General features: G+C 37.9%; 1 protein-coding gene across 8 annotated transcripts in view; it reads left to right on the top strand.

Annotated features, from left to right (window-relative positions):
• Positions 1–26,161, top strand: part of CDK14 (cyclin dependent kinase 14) — a 638,124-nt gene that overhangs the window by 516,066 nt on the left and 95,897 nt on the right. For all 8 annotated transcript variants that reach the window (XR_015247658.1, XM_025929509.2, XM_086696604.1 and 5 more), the window contains 2 exons: positions 9,523–9,662; positions 15,710–15,853. Coding sequence is in view for 7 of the 8 variants with exons in the window: in XM_025929509.2 (XP_025785294.2) it covers positions 9,523–9,662; positions 15,710–15,825 (256 nt within the window). In the remaining variant the exon portion in view is untranslated. The remainder of the gene's footprint in view (positions 1–9,522; positions 9,663–15,709; positions 15,854–26,161) is intronic.

The raw sequence follows: 26,161 nt of genomic DNA, 5'->3' as shown, positions 1-26,161 counted from the left end.
TTTGTTCCCTTTTACTTCCTCTTCAACTGTTATATAGAAGGTAGTATCTCCATTGAATGCTCTAAATAGATGGAACCTATTACATCTCTACTTTGTATGTCTAGTTTTCATTAGCTAAAATATTAATAAATCCCAGTGAAGATTTTTATAGAGATATTTGGAAGGTGACAAAATGTGACTTGTCTTAGTTGTTCCAAAAGCAGATGTATCATTAATTTTAGAGGAAGTGTCTTCAAATTACAGTGTGTAAAAAAAAAAAAAAAAAAAAACCAAAAAAAAACTTGTTCTGCTAGTTTGATGTACCTTTAAAAAGACAAGAACCAATTTCCTTCTCACTGAAAGAAAGAAAAAGAGGAAAGAAAGGGAGAGAGAGAAAATTGAAGGAAAGAGAGAGAGGGAGACACAATCTGAAGCAGGCTCCAGGCTCTGAGCTGTCAGCACAGAGCCTGACACAGGGCTCAAACTCATGAACTGCAAGATCATGACCTGAGCCAAAGTCAGACACTTAACTGACTGAGCCACCCAGGCACCCCTAAGAGATGTATACTTTGAAGATGTACCTTAAGGACTGGGACTTGACCTTAAGATGTTTTTGCTCAAAACTGATTGCTTTTTATATGCATGTTTCTCAGGTAAAGTTTCTATAAGTGTAATAGTCGATATACTGTGTCCTCACATAAACACTCAGTCATTCAGCAGATGTCCTATTCCCAGGCTACACTGGGAATCATGCCTTATAGGAAGTAGCCCTTGCTGCCTCACCATAGCTCCACTCTGTCTCTTTTCTGCCCCATCATATTCATCCTTCACCTTCATTTCTGTCTTCTCCACTTTATCAGTCTCCTTTAATCTGGCAAAACACTCGGATTCACTTTGCTCTTTGTTTTCAGGATGACTTAGAAACTTAGGTGAGCTTTCAAGGCAGTTAGTTGACAGGTTGAGTGAAGAGAGGCACGTTAGATCATCTCACTGGTGACAAGGTGGGGACATTCTGGTAGGTTCGTGATAGCAGACAAGTGTGGCTATGCTAACCCTCCCTGTGTCTAGCTCACAATGAGGTTCTTCCTAGATTGGGGGGCATATAACCTTAGAGCTAGACAGCCTTCAAAGACCATGTGTTTCATCTTCCTCATTCTTGGGGTTCAGAAACTGACCAGCACATGGAATAAAGGAAACATCCTGCTCCATACCCCTGGTCTGAGGCAGTCATTTACTCTTCATGTCACCTTCTTTCATATCTTTCTTTTTAATGCAAGTAAAGTTGTGTGTGTGTGTGTGTGTGTGTGTGTGTGTGTGTGTGTGTGTGTGTGTGTGTGTTGTGTGGGTATGGATAAGAACTAGGAAAGTGAAAAATATTCATTATGATTAGAATAGCAACATACCATTATTTTCAACTATACTAAAAGCATTTGTTTGAAACTTACTCATAAGGTGCTCTCCACACACATTCTGAATTCAGTAGAGATTGTTTCTTTTCATTGTCATCTAGATTTATAATTTTAAAATTCCTTAGGTTTTTCAGAGAGTTTCCACAAACAAAAAACATCTTTTACTTTTTAAAAATGAATATGGAATGAACATGAAATTCCTCTGTCCCCCATACCCTACCATGTTTATGTGACCCTTCATGAACATGGAGCTCCCTGAATCCACCCTCCCAGCTGATAGGCACAGTCTGACAGCCAGAGGCCGGTCCCCGCTTGGTGACGTGGGATCAAGCACTGAAGTCAGTGGGAAGGCCTCACCACTGGCAGGAGCACCTCCCCATTTGTCAGGACATCCCCTGAGCCATTGCACACCGCCCCCTGCCGAGACATGGAAGTCCTGATGTCAGCCACTCACAAGAGTCAGCTGTCCACCCCTAAGGGTTGAATGTTCCTGGTGACAATCTGCAACAACTCATCTCTCTGCACTCTTCCCTCTGCTGAATTTCCTTGGCGAGTTCCCCTGATCCTACCATCTCACATCTCTAGATGGCCTAATGTCCATCCTTCATAATCAAGATGTAGAACCATCTGAGAAAATTCTCTTGTGCCCTTTGTTAACCCTTCCCACACCCAGCTTCTGACAACCACTCTTTAATTTCTATAATTTTGCCTTTTCCAGAATGTCATATAAGTGGAATTATTGAGTATGTATGTAGCCTTTGGCTTCTTTCATTTAGGCAGTGCATTTGAGACTGACATATAAAGTTGAGTGGTGAAAGAACATTCGCCTAAAACTTCAGTTAGCTGATTTTGAGGCTTCATAGAGGTGATGTAAAAGAAGTAATTGTTGTTTTGTTTGTTTGTTTGTTTGTTTGTTTTTAAGTAGGGAAACAACACTGATATAGTGATTCCAGAGAGAAAGTCCTAAACATTACAAGTATAGATGATTTTATAGTAACTAATTAGATTGAAAAGATTATAAATAAATGCTTATGGCAGGGACAAGTCTCTCCTACTAGCACAAAAATTGACCTAAAATGCTGGAGAAGACACAACAAGCACATGCTTTCAAATGCATATGTATAGCTGAACCAACATAACATTAAGTGAAATCTCCAGGCATCAAGAATGAAGAAACCAGAGTGATAAGTAAGTATTAAAGTTGCGGCTACCCTGGAGATACTGTTAAAACAGGAACGCAGAACCATTTCGGGGTCAGGAAACAAAGCTTTGGGCCTGAGAAAGGCACAGCATAGGAATCCAGATTCCCCACATAGTCAAGACACTCAAAACACTTCAACCTCAGTAATGGGCTGGCTGAAAAACATCTGCTTCCAGCTGAGAGACTGGCAAGGACAACTGTGTTGGCCTTGGCTCTGGATGGGGATGAAAAAGTCCCCTGAAAATTCTAGAATTTTAGATTTAAATTTACAGAACTCACATGGTTGCAGAAGCCAACAGAAAGAACTTGGAGTGCCTAAGTGTTAAGAGAGCCTCAGGGCTCTTGGCAGAAGCAAAAGAAAATCCCTATGGAGAAAGATATTCTCAACCCAGTCCCCTCAGGATTCCCACAGATTAACATTAGCCAAGCATGAGCTCACAATCCAGAATTATAAAACATCTGAGAAAAAGTCATTGTGAGTGAGGGTCAGTAGCAAAAGCAACAAAATTGGCCACCTCACCCAGAACCTCAGATATTGGAAATTATGAGACATAGAGCATAGCTATATTTAAAATGCTATAAAGAAAGAAAAGATCAAATCTAAAACTTGAACAAGAAGTCATCAAAACTGGACACACATATTTGTCAAAGACTTAAAAAGAACTTCTAAAAACAAAATGAACAAGGAAAACAGCCTATTAGATGCAGCTTATTAGAGAATTAGTTGAACTGGAAGATAGCTCTGAAGTAATTGCTCAGAATGGAGAGCACTGGGAGGGACAGAAGGAAAATATGAAAGAACAAGTAAAGGCACGGAAAATTTTGGAAGATGGCATTACGTTGTGGTTACAAAATGAGAGAAGGGAGAGAATGGGGATAAGCAATATTTGAAAAGTAATGACTAATGGGGTGCCTGCTTGGCTCAGTTGGTTGAACGCCGGACTTTGGCTCAGGTCATGATCTCGCAGTTCATGAGTTCAAGCCCTGCGTCGGGCTCTGTGCTGACAGCTCAGAGCCTGGAGCCTGTTTCAGATTCTGTGTCTCCCTCTCTCTCTCTCTCTGACCTTCCCCCATTCATGCTCTTTCTCTCTCTGTCTCAAAAATAAATAAACGTTTAAAAAAAACTAAAGAAATAAAAAGAAAAGTAATGACTGAGATTTTTTCCAGGATTGTTGAAAGACATGAAGCCTCATATTCAGGAAACACTGAATACCAAGCAGGTGAAATCAAAAGAACACCTTACACTGCAATCCTAAAAGGAGGAAGATAAGAGCTGGCAGCGGCAACAACAGAAGCCAGTGAAATAATATCTTCAGAGTTAGGGGGAAAGGCTTTGAACCTGCAGTTATATCTGCAGCGAAACTATTATCCTGTATGAAAACAAAACGGAGAGAATTTGCCACTAAGTTCTTTCATCGTGGAAAGAACTTCTGACATGTATATTTTATATACAAAAAAACTAAGGAAGAGAAGGAACGTATGAAACATGAAAAGAAAGGTGATTAAATAAGTTATAAACATCAGTAAATCTAAGTAATAATAACAATAGCGGCATTTAATATGTGTGTTTTTGAAAATCACAGAAAATAGGAATAAAATATGAGACAATCCCACATGAAACATGGGACTAGTATCACAAGAAGTGAGGTGTTCCCATGTTCTTGTATCATTCAGCAGGAAGGTGAAGCTACAGTTTAAACGTTAAGCAGTTAAAGAGAAATGTTCAAAAGTTAAGGAGCTGCCCACTAGAACTGAGGGTGAAGGTGTAAAGTGTGGAAGGTTCTTCTGAGATCCTTGATGGTAAAAAACAAAAACGAAACAAAACCAACTGACCCCAAAAGAGGACACCCCTGACTGCAGATTGGGCAGCTCTGTGGTGCTCTTGGTCACATATTTATTAAGTTCTGAAGGGCAGTGGAGACCTGTTAAGAACACAGCACAACCTCTGTACATACAAGTGAACTATAGAAATTCATTACTGTTCCACCAAGAAGCTCCATGAGACGAGTTAACTAGGACACAGGAGGGTGGGTTTAAAATCAGGAAAGCATTTTACAAGCTTTCTGACCTAGATGGGCTAAACCTGGGGGAACTTCCTTTCTCTTGCCTCATTACTGGATTAAAAAATTGCTGCTGCTAGCTTGGGGGTTCATTTCATTTCCCATTACTCCCAACTTCTCACTCAAAGCACGGAGAGTTCCAAGTATAGTTAGTATATTGAAGTAGACTACAGTTTCTTTACATCACTTCTATATTCTATATTCTTTTTTTTTAATTTCTCATAATCCGGTTGAGTGTTTTTTAACTACATATGGCTCAGATGAACTGACCAACTCTTGTGAAGTCATACACTGGACAGTCTAAGCAGTGTGACCCTAAACAAATTTATAGAGAAACTTAAAAAGTCTGGCATTACCACATAGTAAGGATATGTGAAGCAACCTGACCACACTGCTCTTGTAGAGAAAGAAGGCATCCAGGTCCTGGACTGACCATCTGGGGGTGGTGCACTACCATCCAGACAGGCTGTTGAGGACCTGTTAGGTTTCATAAAAATGACATTTCTTGAAGAACCTGGCTGTTGTGTCACTGTCATCATGTTGGGGGTCTTGGGAGAGCTCTAATCTGGTTGTCCTAGCACTAATTGAAGGTGGCATGAAATATAAAGGTGCAGCAAAGTTTATTAGACAAATTAGAGCTTTTAAAAGCAAGCAACTTTTTGTCCTAAAATCTAGCTGTACTTCATAGATACCAGTAGTCATAAAAACTGCGGCTACAGTCAATAAAACTGGTCTACTGATGGTATTGCCTTGGAAATGGAGCTTAAGACAGGACCCAGTTTATCATACATTATTAGCCAACACATAAGCTTGGTGAATGATAAATCTAATGAAGCTTTCATAGGAGTATTGATAAGCAGTTTTATCAGGCTTCAAGCTTGGCAGAGTTGCAGCCTCTGTGTTTGGATTATCATCGGCCTGTTTGGAAACTTAGCAAAGGATTCTTGCTGTTCAGCATTTAAAACATGCTTATCAGTTTTTATCAGTTGACCTTTCCTGAAAGCGTGCAGTTTGAGTTATAAGTCTTCTTCACATCTATTCACATGCCAGAATTTTATCAATATATAAAAAATTGTAAGAGATTGGGTGCCAAAATACCCAGCCACGATACTTGAATGTTATTAATATCTACAAAATTAAAATTCAAGAACTACGGAAAACAATCTAGATCTTCTGTGGTTTATCCCTTCAGTCATTTCACACATTGACGGTAGGGCCCATATGGCTATTTGCCTGCTACTTTATGTTTATGTCTCTCACATTTAAAATGGTATTCATCAGGTTGTGTAACCACTGATTTTGTTGGCTTTTAACCAAGTCTTATAATGATTTTTTAACATCTTTCTATAAATCTCATTTTGTGTTATTATGAAAACCTCCATTTTGAAAATCACAAACCTCTGGTTGAAAAGTTCGCATAAAGTCCACATTGTAACAGAAGCACATATCTTTAACGTCTCCAGACAGAAACGTCTTAAAGTTAATTGAATGTTTGCACTTTGGGATGCAAGTTAAAAGAGAGGGTGGAAAGGGTGAGAGTGAGCTGTTAAGTGCTTTTAGTAAAAAGTAGTGCTTGTCTTGTGTAGGACATATTGAATATGCCTTTTAGTAAATACTTGTTTTTAAAGTAAACGTGCTTTGTTCTTGTAGCTCAAATAATTCTTAATCATAAAATTTCTGAAAATTCTGTAATTTTTTCCTATTTTTATTGGAAGTTGCTTGCCAACTTCTGTTGTTAAAAGTGTGAACTTTTTCCTTCTCTCCCAATCTTGTAAAAAGAGAATTTAGTTTCTGCTAATGAATTGAGTAGATGTCTAATATTTTTTTTTCCTGTTGATCTGTGTAACAATATTTGTATAGTTGACAACTTGTCTTATGTAATTGGTAAGACAATTGGTGCTGGGTATTAATGTTCAATCATATATTTATAATGTCTGGAATGTATAATTACAGTTACAAAAAACAATTTGTCAGTGTCCATCAGCTTGTAAAAACTTAGTGCAAGAGTTTAAACATCTAAATAAATACTGAAATGAGAAAGAAGAAAGAAAGAAAAAGCTAAGAGTAATCATTAAACAGATAGAAATAGAATGTGTAATTTCTAAAGTAGAGGATGGAGATCTTCAGTTTTAAAATTCAATTTAAAAGGAGGCAGGAAAAGAGAAAAAAACACAAGAATAAAATAGAATGCAGTATTAAGATGTTAATAGTAATTCCAAATATGTCAGTAATCACAAACTGTAAATGGACTAAATTTTCTCCTTGGATAAATATTAAATCCAGCTATATACTATTTGTGAAAGAGGTATCTTAAAATTATGGATAGGAAACATTAAAAGTAAGAAAATGACAAAGGGGTACACCAGGCAAGTACTAAACAAAAGCTGAGGTCATTAAATGAATATAAGAAAAAAAAAATGAACGTTAGTCCAAAAGCTTTACTGAAAATAAAGAAGTTCACTACAGAGAGATTAAAGACTAAATTTACCAGGGAAAGATAAAAATGCTAAACTATTACACATTAAATTACCTAGCTCTAGAATATATAAAACAAAATTTAATGGAATTACAAGGGAAGATTTTTAAATAGAAAGTGAAGACAACCAAATCGTTCTGGCATTCTGATAACGTGCACTTATGGCTTGGGAGAAGATGTCCAAATAAGGTATCCTGGAAGTGTCATATCTCAAACAACTTGGATGGACTCAGAAAGTGGTTCACGAAATGACAGACGGTGATGTTGAAAATGTGGAGAGTTGGAATAAAAGTGGTTCTTGAAATGCAAATGAGGAAATAGCAAGCATTCTAAATTAAAATAATTTTGTGATAATTTAAATATTTGTATATAGCCTGCATATCACAAATAAGCATTTGATTATCTCATCAACCTTAAGGTTTGACGTCAGTCCATTTGGGGAAGGTGAAATGGAATTGTCTTATATCAGTTAATTCTTTATATTTAGGTATTATATGCACTAAGTCTGAATGTAATCGACAGTTATACAGATTGTGATTCATTGCATATTGGAGCTGGAAGGACTGTAGACATAAGGTGGTTCATCACTCTTGTAACAGAATTAAGCCCCAAAATTCAAATCTAGTCTCAGTCTGGCACTGTTGTTCTGTTTCATCAAAGCTATGTAAAATTGATACCAATGATCGTGTTCACCATGATTATATATAAAATGTAAATTCAATATAAGTGCAGCTTTTACCATGAGCTTTACCTAATCTCAAACTTTGCCTTTGGTATTTTAAAAGATGTTAATGAAGTTTATAATAATGAAAATCTTAGGACGAGGAAGCAATAATATGGATGGCTGTGGCCCCTCTTAAAGGAAAGGAGAAAAAAAACAAACAAACTGTAGAGAATTTAGAGAATGCTTCCTTTTCCTGTGGACAAATTTGTCTTTTCCAGGCTGAGACATTTAAAATCAATCCACTGATAAGTTGTTTTTTAAACAGCCACTGCAGCAAATACTGAACCCATCTGTAAGACCTTCATTTATGAAGACTTAGAGAGGCCTCTTAGGGGGGTTCCTCCAAGTAGTATTTTTCTTTGCTCTTTCCCTGCTTCTTTTGCTCCCCGAATTCATTACCTCCTTTCCTCTTCCTCACTTTCAATCTTCCCCTCCCCTATAACAATTTTAAATCAATGCTGAAGAGCAGCTTGAGTACAAGAAGGGGGAGAATTGTTGGTTATTGAAGAAAGTTCATTGACCATGTGCTTAGTAGCTTCAAGACTTTTGAAAAAATACTCACCAGCAGATGCAACTTGCCCTCACACTTTCTGGCTCTTTCTGAGAGTCAGTGTCCTTTATTGCACCTTGTTACAGCAGACACTCAGGAATCCACGGGTTGCCTTTAGAAATTTTCTGAAACAAATGCAAACCACTTTAGAGTCAAGTAATTGTAGATGGGTTTAAATCCACTCAACGTGCTAATTGAGTAATCCACTTGCACTGCCATTAGATGGAAACAGAGTTCCCTTGGTCAACTAAATAAATACAAGGGTGTGTGGAAAGTGCCTACAAAGGTGCTTGACACGTGTTCAACTATCCATCAATGTCAGCCATTATCGGGAATACTTCTATTATCATTTTTATGTTAATTATCTGAGCTTGATTGTGCTGAGTTGTGAAATAGAGATTCCACGAAAACCAAGGCTGGGCTGGACTGTGTGATCTGGTATGCATTTGGAAGTTGTACCACATGGGAGATTTGACTTCTCTGCTTTTTTGGTAATCTTAAGACACATAGTTTCTATCTACCATTGTTTTAATGATCATCTTGAATTAATTCAGCCCCATGTGGGTTATACATATTCCCTTTGTTAACTTCATGTTAATATTATGATTGTTGATATGTGACAGGGTACTTATGCCAATAATTTTATATTCAATGTAAGAAAATGTAAATTCTTAGAGGAAAAGTAACTTTCGTAACTAGAGAACTTAATAGTAGTTTTATTTTAATTCTCCTAATTATTTTGTATTAACTTTCCTATAAATGTATCCAGATGTGTATGCAATAGGTAGATTCTGTGAACAAATTCTGGTAACTCTTTGATAAATTATCTCCTGAAATTTTCTATCTCGGCACCTTGTTCTATCCTGAAAGTATCAACCCTTTACTTATACTAGAAATGTTTTAAATCAATGAAACGGAGATATCGAGAGTAAAAGCTAGTTTAAATTAACAGATACTCTGAGAACCAACATGAATTCTGCTTCTTTTTATTTTCAGCAGATAATTTAACTTGCTTTTTGGCCAGGAATAAATAAGTTCCAAAAACAATTAGGTGAACTTTATGTCTTATTTAGTGGATTTTCTTGTTTGGTCTGATTTCTCTCTTTTTTGCTTGTGTTTTCAGGCTCAGCTATGTGAATTATGCAGAGGATCTGGCCTCCAAGCTCCTACAGTGTTCCCCAAAGAACAGACTATCAGCACAGGCTGCCTTGAGCCACGAGTATTTTAGTGACCTGCCCCCACGGCTATGGGAACTGACCGATAGTGAGTATGACAAATCTGAAACATCCAATCAAAGAAGCCGTATCATTGTGGCATCTATGTGTAACATATTTATAGAATGTTCATGTTTTTATGTGTGCATATGCAAGATTATGTATGTTTGCATACTCATTACATGTACACATATATGTGTGTGTATGTATTTATATGCAGGGGTTGGGGGAGGGCTAGTGAGAGATTGAGAGAGAGAGAGAGAATGAGGGAAAGGGAGTCATGTGTGTATATATTTAGTGGAATCCTGCCATTCAATTCCTAGCTTACCAGACAGAGGAAGAAAATGGATTCCTTTTTTTGCTATCTCTGCTCTGCAGTCTGCAACTGCATGTCTTTGTATTTGATTATGTATGTGTCCAAAAGAATGATCTGAGCAGTCATAAAGGAAAAGGAAAATATGATTTACATATTTAGTGCTTCATGCATGGAGGACTTTTTAACTGGCTGCAGTACACAGAGGAGAAATGATTCATTTTTGTTTGATTCTCAGAGACCATCTTGGTTGTAACAATAACGGTAAAAACGGCTGCTATGCAGTGAGCTGACAAAGAGTTGGCAATTGGCTAATGCACTGAATTGACATGTAGGAACCGAAGACTTGTAATTCATTTTAACTACAAATGCTTTTGGTATTCATACAGACAGCTCCTCTCTGGATCTTTTTAAAACAAAACACATTCCTGGGTGGGTTTTTGTTTTGTTTTTACAAAAGTGTTCATATTTACACAGCCTTTTTCAATTACATTTTAAATATTTGGGAGATTTATGGCTGGGAGGATCTCATCTTTCTTCCAAAGTGTGAAACAGAATTCTTGTGAAATTTTGCGAAACACTATTGCAGTAAGAACATTTTTGTTCAATGGCGATGCGTTCTTTTCCAAATGCCAATTCTACATATTCCTTCCCATACTCTTTTCTGACTGCCTTAAAAATTAATATACTGCATGTATGCATAGATATTTATAATATATTTATTAATCCTTGGGTACATACTTACCATACATAACATAAAGTTATTTATGGGTACATAACATAAAGTTATTTAATCTCCTAGACTTTAAACTTTTTCTCCCATTGTAGTATTAGATTCTCCTTGACAACATCACCCTTTATTTTGCAGCTAAGTCCCAAGTAACAACTCCTCTGGGTATTTCTACCCTAAATCATTTTTGATATCCCACATTTAATTTGAATTTCTTTTTTTTTTTTACCCTAAACTGTCTATAGATATATTAATCCACTACTCCCCCTTATGCTTAGTAAGTCTTCCTTAACATTTTATATATTCCCAACCCATATTTATTCTATACTCTGCCCTACTTTCTTTCTAAAACTCTACCCACTGACCATTATGCTAGCTATTCCCATTTTTTTTTAAGATAAAATTTCTATGGAAAAATAGTGAATTAGTGATCCATCTTCCTATACTGAGAAAAAGAGATATAAATGGGCCCATTGGTTTTTGGCTCATCAAATTCAAACATATGGTTTGTTTTCCTATTTAGTATAACTTGTAACTTAATATCACTCCTCCTTGTGACATCTCAATCCCATCTGACTCGATGATTGAGTTTAAGCCAGGATTTTGATGGTCTGTGAATTCTGAATTCTGTAGTGGTACTTTTCTGTTAATATGGACTTATTACCCACTTGCCACTTAGTTTATCAGCCAGTGGTTAAATCCAGTTTCTATCAGTAAGTAAATGCCTGCACATTATCACTCGGCAGCAGGCTGCCACCGGAGACAGCCTTGTCCTCGTCATTAACAAGCACAATGTATGCAGAACACCAGAGGGGAATTAAAACCACAAAAAATACCTCAGGGTGGTATTTTTAATATGAGAATTTAATTTGTAATTTCACAGATTAAGAATTTTGGCTGCATTAATCCCTTTATCAGCTCACAGCAGGCTATTTGCAGAAGCATAACCATAAGGCGATATTCATTGGCAGAAACACGTCTTTGCATAACGTTAAACATCAGGAGCAGTGAAACCTTTTGAAGGGGGGAGAATAAAGATGAAAAATCATTATATTTTTAAAGCAAGATTCTGCTAAATGCCTCCGGTAACAATTTTGAGTCACAGAAATGCTATTTCTGTGTCTAGTAGATAATCATTATGAAGCATAAATCCAGTCGCAAGAAAGGACAATCCCAGTATTAAATACTATAGCCATTTCCATTTAGAACAACGTGGTGGTCCTTGTAAACATGTTTACAAAACAAAATTCCTAGGCTTTGGAAACTTCGGGAACCAAGGTGAAATGACTGCTTTCGGGGACTCTGTTATCTAGGTTAATATTCTGCAGACTATATTTAGAAATTATTCAAATTAAATTTCACATTGGTATTGAGTCTTCTAAAAGTTCACCACCTGGCAAATGGCAGCAGCAAGGGCGTTACCCTTATGTGCTTCCTTTTCAAGGGGATTTGGAAGGAGGTCCACCTGGGAAGGAGTGTTGCAGAACCAATGAATGGATTGTGTTAAGCAACCAAGTACTGGTTTAGGTTCATCAATTCCAGGAACCTCCCTGTATTGGTCCGCTCAGGCTGCTATAACAAAATATACCTAGACTGTGGGGGCTTAAACAATTAACATTTATTTCTCATAGTTCTGGAGACTGGGATGTCCACAATTAAGGTGCTGGCATATTTTGTTCCTGGCAAAGCCTCTTCCAGGCTTGCAGAAAGCCATCTTGCTATATCCTCACATGGCAGAGAGATAGATCTCTGTCTCTCTCTCTCCCTCTTCTTACAAAGCCGCAAATGTCATCATGTGGGCCTCACCCTCACGACCTCATCTAACCCAAATTATCACCCAAAAGACCCCATCTCCAAATACCATCACACTGGGGATGAAGGCTTCAACATACGAATTTGGGAGGAAACACAATTCAGTCCACAATGCCTACATTCTTAAAGATAGTTTATAGCATTTTTTTTAAAAGAATGTCCACAAAAGGAAAATACTTATGCAAGCAGAAGCAAAGCCAGGTTAAAAGGAGCAAATGGAACAAAAATAAATTAAAAGAGCCTTCTTGGCCTACTTTATTATATCAGACTCTGCGAGAAGAGTATCAAGTGTTATAGAATCTTGGTTACACAAAGCATGCAGTTGTTCCATGGATTAATATAAAAAGTAAGTTGTATGCTTATGTCAGACATTTATTTGCTTTGGAAGAACATTTAACAATATAATATCTTTCTTTCTTATGCTGTTGCTTAAAATCTCACCAGTTTACATAATACCAGAACTTAGAAGTAATGTGTTAGTGTGCCACCAAAGGGAGAATTATAAATTTATCGAGCAAGAATAGTGATACCTGGGGATCTGGTAGTTAAAGCTGGCTAATTCGGTGGCACCCTGTCATTCTCCCTCTGTCCTGAAACCCCAACAGCCTTGCCCCACTTCTTCACAGAAATTTAATTGCAGGGAAGTAAACGGAGGGCTGATTTAGAAGAAATTCATTACTTTTCCCAAATACACCACAGGGCATTCTCCTGTGTATACTATCAAGTTACATAAATTATTGAAGCTGAACTACCCTTGTCAAAGTAAATGAACAAAATACACTTCATAGCAGAGAGTCCTTGATTTTATTACATTCATTTGCTAATTCACAAAACTCAGATCTGCAGTAAAAGAAGGCCAACAAATTGATGCAGCGAGAAGAACACTGAACTGGGAATCAGACCACCTGGGTTCTAGCTTCAGCTCCACGTGGTAACTAGCTGGGCAACTTTGGGCAAATGCCTTGGTCTCTGTGGATTTCTGATTTCTTATTTAGAGACCCAGTGGTCCCTAAGGACCTTTCCAGCTCTAAGGTTTATAAGTTTTCCTACTCATTCCTATGTATTATCCTAAAACAACATTATGCCATTAATGTAGCTCCACACTGTCTTCTTAAAAGTAGGTAAATAAATAAGAATAAAAATGTATAAATATAAGTAAAAATTAAAAAAATAAAACAAACATACCCAGTTCAAATGTATTTGCTGTTTCCAGTTCCTAGACTTCCATTCTCTTGTGAATCCTTTTTTTTTTTTTTTTTTAAGTTTATTTATTTTGGGAGAGAGAGAGTAAGTAGAAGAGGGATAGAGAGAGGGAGAGAGAAATCCCAAGCAGGCTCTGCACTGTCAGCTAAGAGTCTGTCATGGGGCTCGTTCTCATGAACCGTGAGATCATGACCTGAGCTGAAATGAAGAGTTGGGCACTTTAACCAACTGAGCCACCCAGGCGCCCCTCTTGTGAATCCTTCTGAACTAGGCTTTGGTGCCCAACACTCTGGAACTGATGTTCTCAAAGTCTCCATCCTGGTCTTTTCCCAGCCCTCATCTCAGTCCATCAACAGAATCCAACACAACTGTCTACTATCCCTTCCTAGTAACATTTCCTTCACTTGGATTCCAGGACAGGACTCTTTCATGGCTTTCCTTTTGACTCCCTAAACTGTCCCTTTCAGACTTCTTTGTGGAGTTCTCATCTGCCAGACCTCTCACTTTTAGAGTGCCCTGGAGCATAATCCTCAGATCTTTCTATCTGCATACACTCCCTAGAGCCTACATGATCTCATTCGGTCTCATGATTTAAGTATCTACACACTGACAGCTTCCAGATTTCTATCTCCAGTCCCACCTTTCTTGGCTCCAGACTTGCATATTCGAGCAACTACTCAACATGTACATGTGGCCCTCTAGTAGGCATCTCAAATTGAATACTACCAAAATTGAACTCCTGATCTTTTCCCCCAGACCTGCTCCTCCCGTATGTTTCCCCTTGTCAATAAATGGCAACATCATTCTTCCAACTGGTGAAAGTTGTCCTTGATGGCTCCTCTTTTGTCACACTCCAACCCAATCCTTCCACAGACCGTGTTGGTGCTAGAACACACCATTCCTTCTCTCTGCCTCTCCCTTGCTCTCTCTGTCTCTCTCTCTCTCTCAAATAAATAAATAAATAAATAAATAAATAAATAAATACATACATAAATAAATAAATAATTTTTTTTAAGAGTTGGTGGGGTGGGGATGCCTGGGTGGCTCAGTCAGTTAAGCATCCGACTCTTGATTTTGTCTCAGGTCATAATCTCACAGTTCATGAGTTCAAGCCCCACATCAGGCTCTGTGCTGACAGTGCAGAGCCTGCTTGGGATTCTCTCTCTCTCTCTGTCTCTCTCTGTCTCTCTGTCTGCCCCTTCCCTGTTCTCTCTCTAGAAAAAAAAATAAACACATGCGCGCGCGCACACACACACACACACACACACACACACACACACACCATTCCTCCCTTCTTCACTGCTATCACCCTGCCCCACGTCACTCACCATGTTCTTTCACCTGTATTTTTACAGCACTTCTGTTTTGCCTGCTTCTTTCCTTTCTCCTTAGTGTCTTCTCCTGTTGTTTCCTCTTCCTATAGTTCATGCTTGCTTATCCTCAAAATATGTGCATGGCTTGCTCTCTCACCTCCTTGAGTGTCTGCTCAAATGTAGCTTATCAAGAAAGCCTTCACTGACCTTCTTCCACTCAGCATTTCTGGTTTCTTTTCCATGCTTTATTTTTCTTCATAACACTTACTACTAGCTGATATATTTGTTTGATTGCTTATCATCTGTCTCTCCAAAATGGAATCAATAAGAACAGGGATTTCTTTTCATTCTGATTTATACACTACAGGATTCCAAAATACCTAGAACAGTGTGGGGCTCAATAAATATTTCTCCAGTGAATGAGCGAAAGAATGGCATAAAGAAAGGGCAAGATATGTTGTTTACAATCCAAGTTAATTTTTCTAGATCGGAGAAATATGAGCATGAATATTACTTCATGATATCGTGATATCATGTGTGTGTATAAATCTGTGTAAATGTGTCTGTGGCTGTTACCACTTGACTTTTCAGCGACCAACACATACCACGATGTTCCCTGTGCAGGACATCTAGAATTGCATCTCAGTCTCCATTTTCTAAAATGAAAGTTTGTAAGCATATCTATAACATAATATATAAATGGCAACTTTTCATTCTGTCCACAGTGTCTTCTATTTTTACCGTCCCAAACGTAAGATTGCAGCCAGAAGCTGGAGAAAGCATGCGGGCCTTTGGGAAAAACAATAGTTATGGCAAAAGTCTATCAAATAGCAAGCACTGATGAGCACAACATTCTCAAGAGAGCACAGGTAAGATGACCTAATTTGCCTGGAAAGTAATAATGAATAGATATTGAACAGATCTTTTACATGAAATATTTCAGATTGATTTTTTTCCCCTAAATGTCCTATGAATCTCTTATGTTCATTATGGCATTGATCACAGGTTCTACTAAGGAGAGTACAGTTAGTCATATATTTAGGTACCTACTAGATCCTGGCCAAAATTGTATTTTATTTATGCAGTCATAAACAAACCATTTCAATTATAAGCAAATCATTTTAACTACTCACACATTCTTTGTGGAGGTTAGAAAAAGGTTAACCTTGAGCGATATTCTAAGTCACAGACTTGCTTTATTTGGCCCACACAATTTTTTAAATTAGTTGCTTTCATTTTAAAATGGAGAGATTTTACAGAGTCTGGATTCTTGGCATTTTTTTTTTTAATCAGCAACTCTTGCAATACTGCACTCACATTCCTGCCAGAATTTTATACATATAACTGAATCATGGCTGCTTCCCTTGGAAGGGATGTGTGCTCCCTAGTTTAGCTTAGCTGCTGTGTGGGCCACTTAGCTCACTTTTGATTCCTACATGGCCCCTAGTACAGACCTTATCATGATGAAGCTTTTCTTTTTTCCTATTCGATTCTTTGACCTTTACTATTCTGCAGAGAAAAAGCATAATCCAAACAAGGCGATCTCTAGCATGCTGGCCTGTTACAGACACACATGCTTCACAGAAACAAGTATAAGACAGCAAATTCTGAAAAGGCTGTGTCTTTATTACCAGATGGAAATGTCTGGGTTTTTTTTTTTTTATTTTATGCCTATATATATATCTTTCTGTTTAACATAACTGAAGTAAATAGAGAACACACTTTTTTGTGAGGAGGGCTTTTTTTAATTTGCTATCCCATATTTGCTCCTTGCTCATGTGGATGTTCAATAATTAAATGTTCTGGTGAATGGAAGGATCTAGATAGACAGCACTGCAAGAGTCTGTCTTCCTTCTGCCTCTTAACATGAAATATGTTAACAGGGTCAATTGCCAGCATGGCAAAAAGAACAAATTATACTGTCTGCGTTGTCTTCTGGGTGATTTGCCAATACCTTGAGCTATTTTGGGGACTCAGCTTTTGCACACATTCAATGTGGGGGCAAATTTTGACCTCTTGGGAGTAGGGTGGTGATTTATGAATGGTTGGGGGTGAAAGATCCCCAGATAAAACAAGGTGTATAAATGCCACTCAGAAAATGTTACTAATAGACTTGCTACTACATACATAAGAGTAAGATTCTTCATTCTTCAGGTTATTTCCCCCCACTGGGTAAAAAGTTACCTAGAAGCACAACTTCATTCCCTCAATGGTGTTTGTACTCCCATTCTGAATTTCAGTTGGTCACACAGAGTAAGCTGAGTTACTTCCTGGTTCTGAGACCGGTTTTAATTCATTAGGTTTGTAACACATGCTTTTCAAAGCATTTAACCTGTATTACCATTATGAGGGCCCCTGGCTTTATAAATCCAGTAGCCAGTTCAGTAAAACAAAACAAAAGGTGAACTTTATTGGTGCTGCTTCCCATACAGCAAGTTTGAACTTCGGTCACAGAGCTGTGTGTCTTTTCTTCTCTGCTCTTTTAGGATCTTTCTGACCTGAGTCTAGCCAGTCAAAGCTGCTAGAAGGTCTTCCAGGTCAGCTTCTCCTGGCAAAAATAAATCAAGCTGACTGGACAGAAGCATTGCCCATAAGGTCTCAAAAGTTACTAATTGGAAAGAGGCTTTTAAAGAGGTGCTCAGAACTGCAATCATTAGTATTCGAAAGCCCTTACAAAAATGTATTTTCTTTGCAGTATATCTTTTTAAAATAGATTTAAGGTTATAGGAACTGCTTCTTCTAGAATTATTTGATAATGATACAAATATGTTCTCTATGAGTTTTCTCCATATCACATCAACTTTCAAAGCTCAGATTTATTGTTTTTGTTGCTTTCTTCCAAATCCAAATACCTCGGCTTCATTCAACATTACATTGAGGAAACATCTATGTTTTCTTTTCTCTGAAAAGCTGCAGGGAGGGGCCCCTGGGTGGCTCAGTCGGTTAAGCATCTGACTTGATTTTGGGTCAAGTCACGATCTCATGGTTCCTGAGTTTGAGCCCTGCTTCGGGCTCTACACTGACAGTGCAGAGCCTGCTTGGAATTCTCTCTCTCTGCCTCTCCCTCACTCACATGCAACCTCTCTCTCAAAATAAATAAACTTTAAAAAAAGCTGCAGAGAAGCTGGATTCTAAGAGTTTTCTGTCAGTCAGCAGAAAAAGAAACCATTTTAATTTCTCACCTTTGTGGGTTTTTAATTTTACTACATGAGGCTGTCTTAGAGAGCAAATAATGCAGTATATTGGCCTGATACATCTGAACAATGGAAGTTTTTCTGACCAATAGCTGAATATTAATGTCTATATTGTAGACATGACAGAATAAAAAGTCTACCATAAATAAGAGTATTCATACAGAAAAACATGTAATTCCCTAGATTTTGATTTTGTTGTTGATGAATTAATTAACTGTTTAGAGCAAGCTGTGGCATGTTAAATCTTCCGCAAATGTCCCGGTTCTTTGTAAACCCCAGAGAGACTGGGAAGACGAGGGGTGGGAAAGAAGTTGAGGGCCCAGTGAGGCTAAAACTGTAATCTAGCATTTCAGCCACCTCTCTTCAGGGGGTTGCACAGAGTCAGTGTGGAAAATGCATTGCATCACTTCTTTAAAATGTTTGGAGGACTGAGTAGAAGGGAGTGTTTTAAGTCCTAATTTTCCTCCTCTACCTCAATGCCAAACTGTCTCTAAACTTGCATACGAAGGCCATTTCAATCATTTAGTTAATAATACTGGATTTGCATAAAGTGGCCTTAGTGGAAAAGCTAATGAGAAGCATTTTTCTTTGCAGCAAAAAGTAATTTTGGTTTCAGAGTCTTGTAACCAAATTAAATGAAAAGAAAACTACATGCACCCAAGTTTAAAATGGGATAAGTGCCAGTGGATGATCAAAATACTGTGCTTCCTACATTTTGTTATCCTCTAAAGATATTTAGACTAATGATTTTATAGGTTGTCCCCACTCTTTTTATCAGTATTGAAGGGTAAAGACCATCCTAAAGTCTGAGAGACTGTGCATTGAAATTTCCCTCAATCAAAAGACCAGAAGCTATATTGAGTATCACATTCATTTGCATCACTTATATTTGCACATAGCAATACCAGACACTCCCTGATGCTGAGCTTAATTTTCCAGTCATTCTAAATTGAAACAGGAATGGGACTTCCCGGCTGGCTCATTTGGTGGAGGATGCAACTCTTGATCTGAGGGTTTTAAGTTTGGGCCCCACATTGGGTGTAGAGATTACTGTAAAAAATAAAATCTTAAAAACTAAATAAAAATTACCAATTAATTGAGACAGGAAGCGCCTGGTCAGTCTGTCTACTCCTTTTGCTGAATACAGGGATAAGAATGGCCTCTAATCTGTCAGGCAGATTTTTTTTTTTTTTTGAAATGCTATGTGCTCATTAAGGAACATCTCTTTTCAGTGAATCAGTTGGTGTTCAGACCCTATTGAATCCATAATAAATATACAAATATCAGTCTAGTACATCAAAATATTATATTTGGTTTAAGTGCAAGAAGTTAACCTCATACATATTTTGGTGACTTTCTTGCCTTATAGCATATTATCTTTCCTAATCAACATAAAATATTATGTGACAATGAAAAAAATGTGTTGACTCAGTCATCAAGAAGTAATTTCCTAAAAGTAGGCTGCCAGGTAAACAGAGTAGAATGCATAAATTGCTTCAGAATTTTAATTAAATAAGATAAAGATTTTTAAAGAAAATAAACTCCAGACAGAATATAATGCATTTATGCTTAAGACCCTCTGGCATCACTAACTGAACATTCAGTAGAGCAGGTGTTCTCACACCCTGAGGAGCTCTTTAAAATACAGGTTCCCAGAGTCCATGAATGGGCACTTTGAGGAATCCCAAAGGATGTTAATACAGGTAGCCCTTTAACCACATATTATGACATCTTCAGTAAATATTCAAGAACTATATATTTATGAAGTAAAATAATCAACTTATTTGGATCAGGACTGTATAAGGACAGACTAGAAAAATCCATCCCTTCCCTTCCTTTCCCTTCCCTATTCTTCTGAGGGAAGACGAACAAAGTAACCATTAAGCCACGTGTGGCTATTTACATTTAATTTTTAATTAATTAAAATTAAATTATAATTTTGTTTCCTCAATAGCAGAACCATGTTTCAGGTACTCATTAGCCACACATGACCAGTGGCCACTTTACTGGACAGGGCAGATAAAGAATCCTTCCAGCATCACAGCGCCCTGTATCAGACAGCTCTGGTGACAAGCATTTCCCCTACCTAACTTCCAAAAAAGGGGTCAGGAAAATTAAACTAAATTCAATCAGTAAAAATATTCTTCAGTTCTAGATTATAGCCATTTAAGGAAAGCTTGAAACGTCTGAGGAATGGATGCCTTCAAGTGAGAAGACAGGCGGCAGGGTGAGAGGGCCAGAGACAGATGATTGGAGAGAGCCATGCCACGGGATCAGGAGAGACCAAGAGAAAGTGGGTGTTGGGATCTTCCAGGGGAAGGGGACATGGTCAGGTTTCTTCAGTTAGCAGTGGTCTTTGTTGAGGTTGCTTCAGGAAGGTAGGAAGAACAAGGCCACCAGTCTAAGCAGCTGCACAGACAGCCTCACAAAGACTGAGTGTCCATCAGAATCCAATAAGAGCTTCACTTCACTGGCCGTCTTCACCACCACTCAGCTCTGGTAACTGCTCCTGTCCTCTGTGCTGTGACACGATGGCAGCTCACTTTCTCAACTAACATTTTCATCTTCTCTTCATCTCACGGCTCCTGCCAACTTGTTTCTGCTTATTCATGAACCCTGCTTCTGTTGTTTCCCTTTGTCTCTATTTCTGGGGCAGTCTATCACTGAGCTCTTTTACTCGGATTCAAACCTTCCTCACAAGCAGCTCTGATTGGCATTAGCATCATCGTGAAAAGTATGCTTTGAGCAAGGCTGTTGTATCAGTCACTCCATAAGCTGTTGGCTGACTATAGATTGCTGTAGGCCCAGCACTGAGCCCTGATCCAGTCTGCTGAGCTGTGAACTGGGCCAACCTCTTCTTAAGGAACCGCTTAGAGGATGGCTCTGGGTTTAGAAGTCTCGGAAGCTTCTACAAAGCATGGAGTATAGCCAGGAGGCACCTTCCCTGGACTGTATGCTACCAAGGGAAAAAACAAGGACAGAGGGACATTCTAATTTTAATGGTGTAACAACATCCTCATTGTGTGATATTTTTGTCGAAAGTTCTTTCTAAGCGATGTTGCGTTTTCTCAACTACAGACCCAGAAGGAGATAATACTCATTAATACTTACAAGAGTGTAAGAAATTCAAGTATTGGTTATAGCTTTCCTTCAGCAACAGGAAGTTTTCTGGGTCTTTTTCTGCAAGAACTTATTTTCTGCATGACCCTACAGATTTTTTTTTCCTATCAAACAACTACAGTTTTATTATCTCTGTTATTTCATGCAGTTGACAATAGTTGTGGAAATAACAGGCAGAGGAGGAAACAAACATTCCTGTCCCTCACAGGTTTTATCTGAAAGAATCCTGGTTTTTGTCATTACCCCTACATTGCTGCAGATGAAAAACTACATCTTATCGGGAAATCAACAGTACTTCAAACCACAAATGCATAATGCATGTTATGAACACCAGATTGAGAAGAGGCTGAAATGTTTGGTGGTTTCCCCATCCCACCCCCGACCCCCTTTCCTTAGCTTCCCTCCATCCTGGAGAGTCTCTTACCTGCTCTAAACTCTGATGCAAAATAGGGGGCTACGGACGCTGTCCTTCTCTCCTCTCCCTTCCTTCTCTGCCTCTCCACCCCTCCCTTTCCTTGGGTCACCTCTGATCTATAGACTGCATTACCACTACCAACCCTATGAATGGATTAGCAAAGGACTTGAAGGCCTTTACTGTCTAATCTGCTTAATTATGTCCTGGGATTGTCACAAAACATAATGAAAATAAAGTTAAATATATCATGCTTCATCCAAGGTGAATTTTTGAAAGTATTTTTTATATTGACATAATTTCGGACTTCTAGAAAAGTTACAAGAGCAGTACATAGAATTCCTGGTACCCTTCACCTACTTTCCCCAAATGTTTGCATTTTACTACATTCGCTTTATCATATTCATTTTCTCTCCCTCCATCCCTTCCTGTCTCTGTCTCTCAGACACACACATACAGACACACGTGTACATACACATTGTTTTTCTAAACCATTGTTTTTACTCACATGATGCTCCAGTACCTTTAACTATTTCAGTGTGCTTTTCTTAAAAGCAGAATTCAGAGTGACATTTTTTTAATTAAAAATTAAAATTTGCCCTTGCTCTTCTTTTTTCTTTCTCTGAGAGTTTTGAAAAGCAAAATGGGTAAAAGAGGAAGAAACTGGTGTGATGTTCCACAAATTGGTTCATCAGTCCATGCTCAAAAATTAGCTATATTTTTGTGATTCAATTATCCAGGTCAGATGAGCTTTCAAATTGTGGAGTGATGGTGGGGGAAGGCACTGCAACTTGCATCTTCTGTCTTTTGAAAACCCAAATTAATTTCTGAGGGACTATTTAGCCAGCAGCATAATGTGAATGAAGCTTTCTTATAAGTAATGGGCATGAGATGTGGTGTGGCTAGTAAGCAAGATATCTGTTAGAATGCTTGGCCAAACTATTACGAAGTTAGCAGTCACATATAACAAGTAGTTATAATCAGTTCAGGTGTTCTATTTTTCCCTTTCATTTAATGTTGATTTTTATGAATTTGGGATACAGAGGGAATCATCTATGCCCTAAGTGCACTGTATTGTATTATTAATACCAGGATAGCAGCTGAGTCCCACTAGACAGTCTTTGTGGTCTGCGGATGCTCTAAGAAGTGTCTGAGCATAAAAGGAGGCTGTTTGAGTTGAAGTGGGCTGATGGTCTAGGATGACATTTGAATGCATAGAGGACAATGTCTAAATGACAATGTCGAGAAGGGAAGGCAAAAAGAAGCTCGAAACTATTCCCATTGTCCCACAGATGCTCATCACTCCTCCTGAGATATTCCTCACATGGAAGCTTTGTCTGGGTAGAAACAGGGAGTGGGATCAGGGAGGGATAGACCCTGGGACAAAAGCCAAGGATTCAGGTCCTTAAACAAATTAAAATTCCAGAGAGAGAGCAAATGTAATGAAAACTGCAACCCGAATGTATTTCAAGTCTAACAAAGTTAAACATTTTAGCTAAATTATTACAAGTATATTTAACAAAATGTTTGCAATACTCTGAGATGCTTCCATGAATAAAGCTTTTAAGAACATCAAATTGGTTGTGCAAATGAATAATTTACTGAGTCTCTTTTGGAATTTAGGAGAGATGTTTACCATGGCATGCACACACGCGCACACACACACACACACACACACACACACACTCACACACTCACACACTATACTCTCACACAGCCAAGTAGAATGATTTTTCAACAGTCCTAGAGTTGTTAGGATAACATCGTAGATTATTCAAAGGATTATTTTTCTACCTAAGGACATAATATACAAGTTCTAGTACAAAAACAATACCAAAGTTGCAGAAATTGACAGAAATTTACCTCTTAATAGATATCGCCATGTATGCCATGCGTGGAATCCATTACTGTACTATTAACTTCCATATTAGGTGATTTTTTTTTCCTTTAAATTATCACCATTCTTTTAATGTAGTTTGCATTATGTATAGTGCCCTTGGATTTTTAATTGCTCTGGATTATCATTTTCAATGCAATTAGTAAAATGCCCTCAATTACATATAATAATTACTGTAAATGGGGCTATTGGCCTAATTACTATAAATGAGGAAAGATGTGTGATTATCACGTGCAATTAAATCATGTACAGTATTTATTTTACATTATTACATACAATGGTGTAATGATAACACATAATTATATTGTATCATTCGTTGGTCAACAAATCTACTTCATACTGAGATATCTAGAGTTGTGATCCACTGTCAAAGAGTCATGTACTGGCTCTTTCTTCCTAATGTAATTGGGTTATTCTGTGGGCTGGGAACCCACTGAATAAACTGTGCACAGGCAAGAAAAATTGGAAGGAAAAAATTATTTTATCTTCGTTAATTAAGAATGTCCAGATTGTCCTATGTTGTCAGTGTTAAATCCTCCCTGAGCACAAAGCCAGCCTCCACCATACCTGTTTGTTTTCATGTAAATGTGTAAAAATCAACACCCCTAAATGGTGGCAACATCTAAAATATGCCTAGGAAAAAAAAGAAGTCCTTTCTTCATTGTGGCAAACATGATAATCATCCCTAGTTTACAAATAAATGCACACTTAACAAGCTTATAGCACATAATTAATTCTGCAAAGGATGCTGTTTGGCAGAGTGGGATTATGAGAATTGCATATTGATAGCGGCAGGAGAAATAAATCTATCTTCTCTACGTAAGGTTGGGTGTTCTTGTGTTCTCTAGAAACTGGCACATCTCAGAGGTGTTGCTCTCAAAATGATCTCAGGATGGAAAGAAATCAGTAATTACAGAGCCAGGCATTCAGTTGTGTCCTAATTTTCCCACCAGTTTTTCAGTGTTTCAGCTGCCTCAGAGACTTAAAGTATTCTCATTAGGTAGCTGCAGAGGCAGAGGCAACCGCTTGCCTACTCCCTCATTCTCCTCGTTCGCATTTCCTTTTTTTTTTTTTTCTTCCCCATTCCTGCCTTGGGAGTGACTGTGAAGATCATTTGCTGGAATGATTGGCAGGTTAGAGGATTCGATCAGATGAGTTCCTCTTAGTGCAGGTCAAAAAGGCTAGTTAGCAGGAGCTGTTGAAAAATGCCAGCAGCATTCGAAATGGGAAATGTCATGACTTCGAGGCAGGGGGTGCCACCTGGAACAGAAAGCCCCCAGCTCATTAGCAAGTTACAGGATGTGGGCTTAACTGGAGGGAGCAGAGAAGGAAAGATAATACCCAATAGGGAAAATGATTGTGAAGTGGAATTGATTTCATGTATAATTTGTTTATCACTAGAGGGGACAAATGCTGTCCTCCTGACATGAGCAGAGAAGTATGGACTATGAATGAAGCAACTTAGCATAATCTCCAGGTTGAGGTTTGGATTTAAAGAATGCAAACTTCTTTATTCTTAACTGTGGAAATGATCAGGTCATGTTACATTAATTAAAGCTGACATACTCTCAAATGTTTTATCTGGGCAATTGTGGCAATTCGACAGAAACGGATAGAAATGGGCAACTTGAGAAAAGAAGAAGGATTTTTTTTCCCTCGGCTGGTGTGGAAGACTAGCTCAGTTGCATACTGAATTATAACAGGGCTGGTGTTTATCTTCAGTGGTTTGCTAGGCTGCACAAATCAAACCAGGGCTCTCGATTCTCCTGCCATCTCATTTGTAGAAGAGAGCATTTGCCCTTTGGGACATGTAGATCTAATCCATATGAAAATATGTATATATATTTTAGAATAGGACTGTATTATATTTTGGCATAATGTTAAAGTTGTAATTTTTTTTAAAGGGGAAGCTCTCCTATTTCATTACTGCCTACTTGTCAGTTCATCTAGAATTTGATATTCTGCCATAAAGCCAACAACTTACAGTAGTCGTAGTCACAGACAAAACTAAACCCAAAAAGGTGTCCTTACAGGAAAAATTAATCTGTAGTTTGTAAAAAGAGAATGTAGTAGCAAAACAGAAAAGAATAATGCCTAGCATGTATTCAAACTGAACTCCAAATTTAAAGGTTCCAGTTTTTCTACAGTGTATTAAATGGACTTCAGTGTAAAGCGTCCCTCTACATAAATTCCATCAGAAAATGTATTTTCTTTTGATAAGAAACTTTTACGATATCATTTATATTTTACTTGGAGATCTTCATCTTGTTATTTTAAGTCACAAATACCACAGCTGCAACTCTTTCTGGGTGTTTACTAAAGGATGTTTGCTTAGCATCCAGATTTTGGTTAAAATATATATTTTCAAAATGTCTCTGCCCTGAGTTTCTCTTTTCTCTTAAATATTGAGACCTTTTATGAGGCAGTTATGAAATAGCCAGTGCTTGTTTTTATCAAGCAGCCTCAGACTGCTGTCTTAAGTGACTAGGAATCTTAAAACCTCCTAGTCAAAACACTGGTGGAAAATTCATTCTGTTCTGTATTCAGCATAAAA

Source organism: Puma concolor, chromosome A2 (genome assembly GCF_028749965.1).
Source record: "Puma concolor isolate L17-30 chromosome A2, mPumCon1.1.hap2, whole genome shotgun sequence".
Classification (NCBI taxonomy): domain Eukaryota; kingdom Metazoa; phylum Chordata; class Mammalia; order Carnivora; family Felidae; genus Puma; species Puma concolor.
Note: the sequence above shows the minus strand (reverse complement) of the source record. Positions and strands in the feature narration are given on the sequence as shown.